The sequence below is a fragment of the Gossypium raimondii genome, chromosome 1 (genome assembly GCF_025698545.1).
Source record: "Gossypium raimondii isolate GPD5lz chromosome 1, ASM2569854v1, whole genome shotgun sequence".
In the NCBI taxonomy this organism is placed as follows: Eukaryota; Viridiplantae; Streptophyta; class Magnoliopsida; order Malvales; family Malvaceae; genus Gossypium; species Gossypium raimondii.
The window spans coordinates 23,019,630-23,032,755 of record NC_068565.1 but is presented as its reverse complement, the minus strand read 5'-3'; the positions used below and the strand labels follow the sequence as shown (position 1 = coordinate 23,032,755).

Genomic DNA, 13,126 nt, shown 5'->3' with positions numbered 1-13,126 from the left:
AGCTAATCATATCGGGATTGGACCCATTCTGCTTCGTCTAATTTTAATTCTGATAAAACTCGAAGAGAGGGAATTTCAACCTCAATTGGTTGCACTGCCTCCATTCCATAAACCAAAGAGAATGGTGTTGCCCCGGTGGAAGTCCTGACAGACGTTCGATAAGCATAGAGGGCGAACGGTAACTTCTCGTGCCAATCTCTATAGGTCTCAGTCATTTTCCCCACAATCTTCTTGATATTCTTATTAGCTGCCTCCACCGCGCCATTCATTTTTGGACGATATGGTGATGAGATGTGGTGCTTGATCTTGAATTGACTACAGACCTCTGCTATCGTGCTATTGTTCAAGTTCAATGTGTTGTCAGATATAATCCTTTCGGGCATTCTATACCGACATATGATTTCCTTCTTTAGAAACTTGCTGACGGCTGCCTTTGTGACATTGGCGTAAGAAGTAGCTTTTACCCACTTAGTAAAGTAATCAATCACTACAAAAATGAAATGATGTCCATTTGAAGCCTTCGGTGATATCGGCCCAATGACGTCCATGCCCCACAAGGAGAAAGGCATGGGGAAGTCATGACGTGAAGGGGTGAGGGAGGCACATGAATTTTATCTCCATAAATCTGGCATTTATGGCACTTCTTAGCATACTTGATGCAGTCTCCTTCTCCTTCCATGGTAGACCAATAATATCCGAATCTCATGATTTGTCTGGCCATTGTGAAACCGTTGGCGTGTGTTCCACAAACACCATCATGGACTTCTTCCAAGATTTGCTTGGCCTTCACAACGTCCACGCATCTTAACAGCACCTGATCCTTTCCTCTTTTGTACAGGATCTCTCCATCTAAGACGTAGTCACTAGCCAGCCTCCTCAACGTTCTCTTGTCATTCTCAGTTGCTTGGTTTGGGTATTCACGATTTTTCACATATCGCAATATGTCTTGATACCAAGGGTAGTCATCTTTTCCTTCTTCCTCGTCAATGTTACAACAGTGGGCTAGAGCATCATAAATGCTCATTTGGATAGGCTTCACATCCTCTTGTTTATTTACTTTGATCATGGAAGCCAACGTAGCCAAAGCGTCGGCCATTTGATTCTCGTCTCGTGGGAGATAACAAAAAGTGATGTCGTCAAACTCCTCAATCAATTCTAGGACTAGCTTTCGATAATTAATCAACTTGGGGTCTATTGTTTCCCATTCACCTTTGAGTTGATAAATTACCAATGTCGAATCCCCATATACCTCAAGTACCTTGATTTTGCATTCTATAGCCGCACGAATTCCCATGACACATGCTTCATATTCTGCCATGTTGTTTGTGCAATCAAAATCTAGTTTACTAGTGAACGGATAATGATCACCGTCTGGAGATACCAAGACTGCCCCAATCCCGTTGCCCACAGCATTTGAGGCTCCGTCAAAGTTTAGTTTCCAAGCTTTGCTTTCTTGTGTGTTTGCTTCGGCAGTTGCCACATACATCAGATCCTCATTTGGGAAATCGAAGTTCAAAGGCTCATAATCATCCAGGGCTCTACTAGCTAGAAAATCTGAGATCGCGCTCCCTTTTACGGCCTTTTGATTCACATAGGTTATGTCAAATTCAGATAGTAGAATTTGCCATCGGGCCATCCTTCCGTTTAGAGCGGTTGACTCCATCATGTATTTCAGAGGGTCCAACTTTGAGATTAACCAAGTCGTATGGTACAACATGTATTGTCTCAATCTCCGAGTAGTTCAATCCAATGCGCAACATAATTTTTCAATTGATGAATATCTTGTTTCGCATTCAGTGAACTTCTTGCTGAGATAGTAGATTGCTCTTTCTTTTCGTCCTAACTCATCATGTTGGTCGAGCACGCATCCCATGGAATTCTCAAATACTGCCAAGTATAGAATCAGCGGCTTGTCAGGGCAAGGTGGCATTAGTACTAGGGCGTTGGACAAGTAATGTTTGACTTTTTCGAAAGTTTTCTGGCACTCCTCATCCCATACACCTGGATTGTGTTTCTTAAGGAGACAGAAAATAGGATCACATTTCTCAGTTAATTGTGAAATAAATCGAGTGATATAATTTAGTCTTCCTAGAAAACCTCGAACTTCTTTTTGAGTATGTGGTAGAGACAATTCTTGTATGGCTTTGACTTTATCTGGGTCAATCTCAATTCCCCTTTCGCTGACTAAAAATCCTAGCAACTTCCCTGATCCAGCCCCGAAAGTGCATTTAGCTGGGTTAAGCTTTAGCTGGAATTTCCTTAACCTTAGGAATAGTTTTCTCAGAACTTGCACGTGTTCCCCTTCTGTTCTGGACTTTGCGATCATGTCGTCAACATATACTTCTATCTCTTTATGCATCATATCATGGAACATCGTTACCATGGCTCTTTGATATGTCGCTCCCGTATTTTTTAACCCAAAAGGCATCACTTTGTAGCAAAACGTCCCCCATATTGTTACGAAGGTGGTCTTCTCCATGTCTTCAGAATGCATCTTAATTTGGTTGTACCCAGAGAACCCATCCATGAAAGAGAACAGTGAGTATCCAGCCGTGCTGTCCACTAAGGTATCAATGTGAGGCAATGGGAAATTATCCTTGGGACTGGCTTTGTTCAAATCTCGGTAGTCCACACACATTCGCACCTTCCCATCTTTTTTAGGAACAGGGACTATATTGGCTACCCATTCTGAATACTTGACCACTTGTAAAAACCCAGCATCAAACTACTTCTTAACTTCTTCTTTTATTTTCAGCAAAACATCAGGCCTCATCCTTTGGAGCTTTTGTTGGACTGGTTTGCATTCTTCCTTTATAGGTAGCCAGTGTACCACGATATCAGTACTTAATCCGGGCATATCTTGATAGGACCATGCAAAGACATTTTTAAATTCTTGAAGCAACCCAACGAGGTCTCACCTTGTTTCCTTGGTAATGCAAGCGCCAATTTTTACCTCTTTGCCCTCTTCTAAGCTCACGACTTCTACAGATTCCTTATAGGGTAGGATTCGTTTTTCTTCTTCCTCCACCATTCTTAACAAATCCGGAGATAAAACGCTGCCTTGGTCATCTTCAAAATCCTGAGGATCATCCATACTCATGTCTTGTTCAAATAGGGACTCTGAGTTAGTAACAGCGTCGCTCATCTTATTGATATCTGAAGACCTGTTATTGGGACAAAGGGAGGCCCAAATAAAAAGAATCTAAGAATACTTGTATGCATAGTATGATTATAAATGGAATGAAAAGAATGAAAGAATACTTGCTCAAGGTGAGACTGAATGATAAGTTTTCATTGAAATGAGATTTTGGACATGTGCCTTTTACAAAAGATTCTTATTACCCCCAGGCTTAGGGCAACAAGTGTTTTGAATATTAGTCTGAATTAGTTCTAAATGTTACAGGGATCTCCTCTGCAGTCCAGTTGTTCAGAACACTTCCAGGTTTGTAAGGGCGAATGCCCGATAAATTTCTTTCCACCCTTTCTTCTTCAAATATGGCATTGATGTCCAACCTTCTGGTCCTTCCTTCCATAACTTCATTCTCTCCTTCGGGGTAGACAATTCCCCCCGACACAAATGTCTTAGATATATGGGGAAAGGTCATTGGTTCCTATTTGGTCTCCATCCCGCTCAAACGTGCTCTTCTTTTCTCTCGCTTTTTCTCCAATTCCTTCTTTCTTTCCCTTGCGTCAGGCTTATACCCCAAACCACAACAGTCCTGTTTATTAACCAAGATTGGTACTTCGACCCATCCCTGGAGGTATTTTCCAAGTCCTCTTCCAGGTAACGCTCTATTTCCCATTGTTAGCTGCAAACCCAATGTCGTAGCCTTGGATATTTTAGGCGCCGGAATTTTACTCCCCTCGATGAGAAATGTTGCGTTTATGAATTCCAATGATCTGAATGAACATTCTATCATTTCACTATCGGCCTTTATATATGGCGTGTCATTGGTAACTGATGCAATGATGTCTTCTTCTGCACCTATAGTTACTAATCGGCCCTTTATTACCAATTTCAACTTTTGATGGAGTGATGATGGTACAGCCCCTGCAGAATGGATCCAAGGCCTCCCCAAAAGGTAATTATACGAAGGCTTAATATCCATCACTAGGAAATCCACCTCGTATGTATTTGGGAAATCAAGAGGGGGATCTCTATTCTTCCCATTACCCTATTTTCAATGCCATCGAATGCTCTCACTATATTTTGGCATGACTTCACGTGAGAGCTATCCACAGGTAGCCTGTTTAACGTGGACAGGGGTAAAACATTCAGTGCTGATCCATTGTCAATGAGTCCCCCGGTAGTATGCACCCCTTGCAGCGGGTAGTGATGTGCAGGGCCTTGGTAGATCCATACCCCCTGGTGGGATCTCATCATCGTTGAAGAAGATGAAGTTGTCGGCACTTATATTGCTAACCAGGTGATCCAACTTATTCACTGAGATATCGTTAGCAATATAAGTCTCATTTAGCACTTTTATCAATGCATTACGATGTGTCTCTGAACTTAGAAGTAACTCGAGCACTGAGATGCAAGCTGGTTGCTTATGCAATTGTTCCACCACGCTGTACTCGCTATGCTTTAGAAATTTTAAAAATTCTCTAGCCTTATCTTCGGTCACCGGTTTATTAACATGCGATTCAATTCTGGCCGTCTTGGTTCTATCTTGTTCAACCGCCAAGGTTTTTCCTTTTGTAGTCTCTACTTTTGTATTTACTGGGTCATAACGTTTTCTACTGCGCGTATAGAAGCCTGCATCATTACCCTCTTCTAAAGCATTTATCAGTTTCTCCTCTCCCGTGACCGTCACATTGCAGTCATAATTCCAAGGAACTTTTTTGCTATCCTTGTAAGGAAAGGCTACAGGTTTTTGGATTATGACCCTTGGTGCCATTTGTGTTCCAAAATCTGTGCTCTTTGGCCTTGAAATAATCACCACTGGGCGGTTTTGGGTCTCTCCCGTAGGTCCTTCCTCCGAGGCATAGACTTCTCCTTCTTCCATTCCTTTGATCTCTTCATAAAATTCCACCTCTTTGTTGTTCATCAGATTTTGTACCATGATTCTGAACTCAGCGCATTTTTGGATGTCATGGCCCTCTTCGGCATGAAACTCGCAGTACGTCTTGGTTCCTTCGGGCCTTTCCTTTGAATCTTGTTTGATGAGACCTCCTTCTATCATTTGTCTCCAAACCCAACTCAATGGGGTTTTTATCTCTGCAATGTCGGCCTTGATTCTCTTTCTCCCCCCTTCGATTATTGTGTTTATCCCTTTATCAGAATGATTGGGTAACGGATTCGCTGCTACGTTTGGTCTTGATGGGTTGTCAAACTTCACGATCCCCATCTTAATGAACCTTTCCACCGCATTTTTAAACCCAGTGCAGTTCTCAATTGAGTGCCCTGGTATCCCTGCATGGTATTTACATTGGGCATTCATGTCATACCATTTTGGTATGGGGGTTGCATGGGTTCTAGATAAAATGGAGATACTATGTGTGCATCAAATAGCTTTTGATACAGTACCCCATATGTTATTGGGATGGGCGTGAATTGAAGTCTTTCTCTGTTAGGCCTTGTGTTGGGCCTTGTGTTAGGTTCTTGCCTTGAGGGGTCCTGGTGACCAGTGGCTATCGTTTTTAGAGGGCCAACAGTTATCAGTTTCGAATAACCTTTGATATATGTGCTTATGTTGTTTACCTCGCTTTCTTTTTTTCTCGGGGCTGGTCTTTTGGAGCTTTTCCCCGCGTCTATTTTACCGCTTCTTATTGCGTTTTCAATCATTTCACCGAACATTACCATATTCGAGAAGCTCTTGGTAGCATTCCCCAACATGTGGTTAACGTATTAATAAAAAGCATGGTAACCTCTTTTTCCAAAAGGGGTGGCTGGACTTGCGTTGCCACCTCCCTCCATCATTGGGCGTATTGCCTGAAACTCTCGTTTTGTTTCTTTTCCATGTTCTGTAACGTAATTCTGTCGGGTGTTATATCCGTCACATGACTGTATTGCTTCATAAAAGCTTGCGCCAAGTCTCTCCATGAACTAACCTTAGTACGACTCAGCTGGTTGTACCACTTGGCTGCAGACCCGATCAAACTGTCCTGGAAGCAATGGATTAACAGTTGATCATTGTTGACGTATCCTGTCATTCTTCGACAGAACATAGTTATATGAGCTTCAGGACAACTAGTCCCGTTGTACTTTTCAAACTCCGGCATCTTGAATTTAGGCGGGAGCACTAAATCAGGAACCAAACTCAAATCTTTGGCGTCAACTCCACATTGGTAGTCGGTGTTCTCCATGGCTCTGAATTTCTCCTCTAGCCATCTACACCGGTCCTCGAGTTGTTTTGGCAGGTCCATTCTTACTTTTTTCATTTCTGCCATGTCATCGAGATTAAGGACCATAGGGTTGGTAGGGTTGTCCCCGGGATTAGAACCAGAGCCTACTTGAAAGTGCATTGGTACCGAGGCGCCAGCCCGATATTGAGGTCCAATAGTGACAGGTGCTCTTTGGGGGCACACATCTAGCTATGCCTGAGTGCTTGTCGGGGTAAAACCTGAAGGATAAACAGGGTCCTCCTGATAAACTCCCAAATTAATTACAGGGCTCTTTCCTTTATCAGCCAATAATTGTGCCAGTTGGCTCATAATTCTTTGGGATTCCATCGCGTCTTGTTGGATTTTATCCAATTGTTCTTGCATCTTTTCTTGCATATCTTTTTGCATTTGTTCCAGCCTTTCTAACCTCTGATCCATTGCTTTTGTTTGACGTCGAGTACCGTAGTGATATTTGGTTGGATTTTTGTTGGTTTCCAGGGTAACTGTGACAATTTTGATTAATTAGGGCCTTTTTAATGAAACTTAATGCATGTAATGAAATGTAATGTAAATGCATGAATGCAAAGGGAGGCATTGATTCCAATTCAATTTCATTAGAAGAACTCAATTTTGAAAACAAATTTCTTCACATAAAATGGACTACATATACGGCTTTGCCCTTATACTTAAAGCCTTAACACTCTTAAGGAGTCGAGCTAACTCTCGACCTCGGCTCGATTCTGATTCAAACTTTAAACTTAATACATCAGCCTGAATCGCTAAGGTTTGTAGATGATCCGCTACTTCCCGTACTTGAGTCACAGCTTCGCCCATAATGTAATCCCTTTCTCTAATCTGATTTTGAGAATGATGGAATTGCTCTTGGCACTGTTCATTACGCCTTTCAAGATGTTCCATTTGCAGTTCAGAATTGTGCAATGCGTCCTCAAGATCCTCTATCTTTCCTTTCAGTTCTTCGATCCTGTTTAAGCTCGCTCTTAACTCTATCACAGAGTTGCGACTACGGTGCAGATGAAGCGACTTTTCCAACTCTGCTACCCGGGCTTTTAATCTTGCTTCTTCATTCTGGCATTCTGACAAGTTTTTCTCCAAAGTGCTCTCTCGAACTAGGGCGTCTTGAAATTTCTTCTCCCACTGATCAGCTTTGGTCTTTTCTACTTTGATTTCCTGTTGCCACTGCTCTGATGTTTTACCCAAACCGACAGTTCTCATCGACAATCGCAGCTTCTTATAATCCATTTTTAGGCTATCCAAATCCTCTTCAGCCTTGTTCTTTCCTTTCTTTAGTTTCTCGGCTTCTAGCTTGTGGTTATCGACGTCTAGTCCCAAACGCGTCTTTTCCTCTTCTAGCTGCTCTATCCTCTTTCCCCATTCCAAACTCCTTTTTTCAAAGTCCTGTTTGATGATTTCTAATTCTGACGGAGCTACTTGCAGACGCTCCTCTAGAGACTGAACGCAATCTTCTCTCGGCCCAGGGATATTGTCATTGACCCTTTTGTTCCACCACCCATAATACTCGGGAGTTGTCATTGCCCCTACGGTAAATCTTTTCATCCGGTGAACTCGTTTCCAAGCATTAGATATTTCTCAAAATTTTCTCTTATAGTTATCATCCTTATAAGAGAACTCACACTGAGCCAACCCATGCGTTGCCGGTATGAACTGTCTCGATCTATATTGTCTTAATACAAGTAAAGGGGTATATCCGATAGCTCCCCAAATTCCAAGTAAAGGGACCCAGTTGAAGTCCCCACATCGATATAAGATCTCATCAGGCACCATCAATTGAGCTTTCCATTCAACGTCATCTTCTTGAAGACTTTGGAGAATCACCATCCAATTCTCTTCCGTGATGTCGTCTCGTCTTGGTGTAGCCACTAGTTCTTTCAATGGGGAGTAACTTTCTGAGAAGACCCGATATGAGACCTTTTCCACCTTCCAAAAGTGACTATGAAACCACACCAATAGCAACTGCGCGCACTCGATGAACCTTCCTTCACTCGCTCTTCGACACGCATTTAGGGACCTGAAGGTTTCGGCCAAAATTGCTGGGACCGGTGTGACTCCCTTGTCAAGCCTATCAAATAAATCTGAAACTGCTTCATCCATGTGGCCTAATGCCTTAGGGAAGACAACCAAGCCATAAATACTTAATGCAAAGATATCAACCCTTTTCTTTATATCCGGATGTGCCAAGATCAGATCCCGCAAGCTTTTCCAAGGTATGCATTTGCTGTCCCCTTTTTGCTTAATCCAGGCTGCAACCCATTGCTCGCTCATTCCGGTGATGCACACTAATTTCTTCAAGAATGTTGGGACATTAGCTACTCTCGAGTAGACTTTGTCAACTTGGATCCTCGGACATCGTAACAAGGTTGTATATTCTTCTACTGTAGGTACCAAATCTACTTTCCCAAACGTGAAGCAACTATAGGCTGGATTCCAGTACTGCGCAAGGGCTCGAAATAGGCGCTTGTCTACTCTTACATCAAGCAAATAGGGCAGGTCACCATAGTTACCATAAAATAGTTGCTTGAGCTCGTTATCCCATTGATTCCATATCTCTTTTAAATCTTGCACACCGTCCTGAGTCACACTAATGCGAGTGAAGTCCCATAATTCTGATGTATATCCTTCCACGAGGTTATCACCCTTTTCTCGCTGAACCTTTTCGGACCAAACTCGGACAGCTGCATTGTCTTCCACTTTACCAAGAAACTCCCTTTCCATGTTGAGCTTCTCTATTTAGATACTGAACTTGAACCAACACCTTTTTATGATGAAAATGCCATGCAATCACAGTCAGAGCAAAGCAAGTCAGTATAACACAAAACTTAAACTCAAAGTATACAAGAAATAATAATTAAAGCCATTATTCAGGAAACTACTAGGGTTCGAGATGGTTCTACATAAGGTAGGCTCCTAGGGCTCATTATATGCGGTTCGGTTCTAAAGTCGAGGTACCCAAACCAGCAGATTCCTCGATCCTCACCCATTATAGGCTCATACGGACCGAGTTCAGTTCAGGGGACTACATTTCCCTATGGCTGCACGGAGATGAAAATCTCACGAAGACATAGGTACGGATGTATCCCGAAAGCGATCTACTATCCTGCACGGAGGTGAAAACCTCACGAAGGACTAGTTTCTCGCTCCCACTTAAAAGGTGTAACCCGCGGCCATGCAATGCAATGCAACAATACCAAGCTTAAACTACCATAGTAATCAAATCACAAAAAAAACTGAAATAACGACGAATGAAATACAATGAAAGGACAGTAAATTTAAACCAAATCTTCAATTTTCGACAAAAATACAAAAAATAATCAACTCGTAGCTTGACTCTCATGGTTATACTCCCCAGCGGAGTCGCCAAGCTGTTGACACCATTTTTTTTGATGAAATGGGGTCAACTTGGATTTTGAAAATGAAAACGGAAAAACGGGAGTCGCCACCAATCCTTTTTTGATAAGGTGTGATCGGATCACCTTGAAAAATGGTTGGTTTTAATAAACGATTTAATTTTATTAAAACAATGATTTTGGTCCACGAAATTCAGAAAAACGGGTTCGAGAGTCGGTTACGTACGAGGAAGGATTAGCACCCTCGTAACGCCCAAAAATTGGTACCTAGTTGATTAGTTAATGTCTTAATGTCGAAGATTGAAAACTTTGAAGAGTTTTAAAAAAAATACGATCCTTAAAAAAACTTGAATAATATATTGAAAGTTAAGAAGATATTTGGCTATTTGGTCAAACGAGAAATTGAGACCCAGCACGTTAGGGCACATTCTCTCAAATTTCCATACGCAAATATTGCCTTACTTCGAAAGTTTAAAAGGATATTTGGCTATTTGGTCAAACGAGAAGTCGAAACCCAACACGTTAGGGTACGTTTCCTCGATTTTCCAAACGCGAAATATTGCCTTATTTTAAAAGTTTAAAAAGGATATTTGGCTATTTGGTCGAACGAGAAATCGAAACCCAGCACGTTAGGGCACGTTTTCTCGATTTTCCAAACGCAAAATATTGCCTTATTTTAAAAGTTTAAAAAGGATATTTGCTTATTTGGTCAAACGAGAAATCGAAATCTAGCACGTTAAGGCACGTTTTCTCGATTTTCCAAACGCGAAATATTGCCTTATTTAGAAAAACCTTCCTTTTGATGTTTGGTATTAATAAGCATGACAAAACAATAACGAATAAATAAATATAAGAGGCAAAATGAAATGACGACAAGGTAACAACAATATAATAGGCAAAATGAAATGACGAGGCGATTACATAAACAAAGCAAACGAATAAATAAATAGAACTAACAATTTAGAAAAGTAAAAGTGTACATGAATAAATAAATAAACACCAAATAACAATGATAATAAATGGAATAAATACAATTATGTAAAAAATATGTATGCATGTATAATTTTAAGTTATGAAAATAAGAAATGCATATAAATTATAGAGTATAAAATGTATATAAATATATATATTAAATAAAAATCTGTAAGTATTATAAAATAAAATGTAAGTATAAAAGTGTATATATATTTACAAATTGTAATAATATAAGAATATATGTATGTGAAGTATAAAAAATATTTTGAGAATATAAAGAATATATATAAGTATGTATATGAAGTAAAATATGTATACATATATGTAAGTATATAAGAATTATGAAATATGAAAAGTATATTTAAATATGTACAAGTACACACATATATATATATGAATTAAAATGTGTATATTTATACCTATATCTATGTATATATGAAAATATGAAATATAAAATATAAAAAGTATATATTTATAATAAATGAAAAGTATGTACGAAATATATTTATAAAATGTATGAACAATTTGAAATTATTAATATTAAAATATTTTTACATAGATAATAATATATAATATGATAATATATAAATTTAAACCAAATAAATAAATAAGATAAAAACTTTAGATAAATACTAGTCAATCTAAAATAGTTTAAAATAAAACAATATACAAAAGAAAATCTTAAACAATAAAAGAAGCGCTTTTTTTAAATATATAAAAATTTTAATGCAAAGCAATTTCAAATAAATGATAAATATAAAGGCTTAAAACAAATATTGGTAAAATAGCATATATATAAAAAAAATTAAACATATTAAGGACGTGGTTGAAACAGAATTAAAAAAACGGGTCTTAAACTACAAATATATGAAATAGGTGGTAAAGGGGTTGAAATAATAGGCGCGAGGACTGGGGACCGACACATAATATTCCCCGTCCCATATGCGCATTGATTTGCGCGGGACCAGATTGGAACAAGCGAAAAAATAGGTGGCCAAAATTAAAAAGAAGCAAAAGGCGCCATTGAATACACCGCAGGATTAGGGGGACCAAAGGCGAAAATTACCCATTAGGGCATGAGTGCGCCGGTCCCACTCCTTCAAACGGCACCAATTTAATTACCTTAAAAGCTAAAAAAAAACTTTCTGCAGTTTTATTCTCTTGTAAAAACACAAAAAAATAAAAGGGAGGTCTCCCTTTTTCTACTTGGGTTCCAGGCCCAGTCGCCGCCGCCGTCACGCCTCCCCACCGCCCGATGGCTGGAGCCATGCGAGGGCATCTCCCACCAGCACTTTGGAGCGCGTTCAGAGACCCAAGCTCCGAAATGGGGAAATGAGGGGAAAAAGGAAAACCTCTGCCCCTTCCTAAACTCGAGTCCGACGACGGCGAACGGCTGACGACGACGACGGCTTCAGGAGCCGATTTGGGTGAGTTTATTCCTTTCCCTTTTTCCTTATCTATACATAGTGTTTTAAGATAGATTAAAAAAGAAAAAAGATAATAATAAAAAGACTATATGAAAAAAAAACGAAAGAACAGTTTTAAAAAACAACCTTTAGAATTTCAATTTCTGACTTTCGATTTTCTGATGTGCGTTCGTAAAAAAAATACAACGATTAGATTCGGGCTTTTATAGCCGAATAAAAAACACTTTCTTCTTCTTTACTGTCTATTAACTACCCGTGTGCCTCCTTTTTGCCATTGCATTTAATTTTTACAGGTCTCAGACGCGTGGATGACCGGTGGTAGGCGAGCCTTGGGCGGTGGCGGCGTGCGAGGAGGTGGAAAGCGCGCATTCTTTGGAGCTCTGGGCATGCTGTACTGGGCTTAGGGTTTCCTTTGACGGCTGAAAAGCTTTTAAGTTTTGTGGGCTAGGGTTTTTTTGATTTATTTGGGCTGTAATTGTTTGGGTTTATTTTTTGTAATTGGACTGTTGGGCCTGGGCAGATTTTGGGCTTTACAATCATTATATAATATCAAATTATGTCTCGGCAAAAAAACTCAATGACGTATCGACGATCACTCAATTTTGAAAAAGGATGGTGACGACCATCAACTATGAAAAGGGATGGTGGCGACCATCAAATTTTGAAAAGGGATAGCTTCACCTATCGATTATGAAAAGGGATGGTGAAGACCATCGTGATTCGACTTCATGTGAGCTTCGGTAAAAGTTTTTGATGCAAGTTACTCATTACTATGAAAGGTAGGAAGCATGTGTATTCATGATTTGTAAAAAGTTATTTTATCATGTGTTGATATTGAATTTATGTTATCAAGCACTAATTTGGGTTGTTGGTGATGCTTGTGTTAGAATGATTCATATTTATTTTAAGCTTATGCATTGTATTGGTAAGCGTCATTTATGAATTACGAACTTACTAAGCATTATATTCTTACCTTGTGTTCATTTTTCTATGTTTTGTAGTTAATCAGAAGCT

The 13,126-nt window shown here is 39.8% G+C and overlaps 2 protein-coding genes across 2 annotated transcripts; both read right to left on the bottom strand.

Annotated features, from left to right (window-relative positions):
- Nucleotides 1-487: 487 nt before the first annotated feature.
- Nucleotides 488-1,663, bottom strand: LOC105786908 (uncharacterized). The gene has a single exon (XM_012613380.2). It carries the CDS (start codon nt 1,661-1,663, stop codon nt 488-490), a length of 1,176 nt encoding a protein of 391 aa, XP_012468834.2.
- A 5,324-nt stretch (nt 1,664-6,987) lies between these two features.
- On the bottom strand, nt 6,988-7,878 carry LOC128041909 (uncharacterized). Its single transcript, XM_052632723.1, has one exon. The coding sequence runs from the start codon at nt 7,876-7,878 to the stop codon at nt 6,988-6,990; it is 891 nt and encodes a 296-aa protein (XP_052488683.1).
- Between the last annotated feature and the right edge of the window lie 5,248 nt (nt 7,879-13,126).

Bases quoted from the DNA above. Each gene is read 5' to 3' on its own strand.
- LOC105786908 (XM_012613380.2), bottom strand. From the start codon at position 1,663: ATGGAGTCAACCGCTCTAAACGGAAGGATGGCCCGATGGCAAATTCTA.
- LOC128041909 (XM_052632723.1), bottom strand. From the start codon at position 7,878: ATGACAACTCCCGAGTATTATGGGTGGTGGAACAAAAGGGTCAATGAC.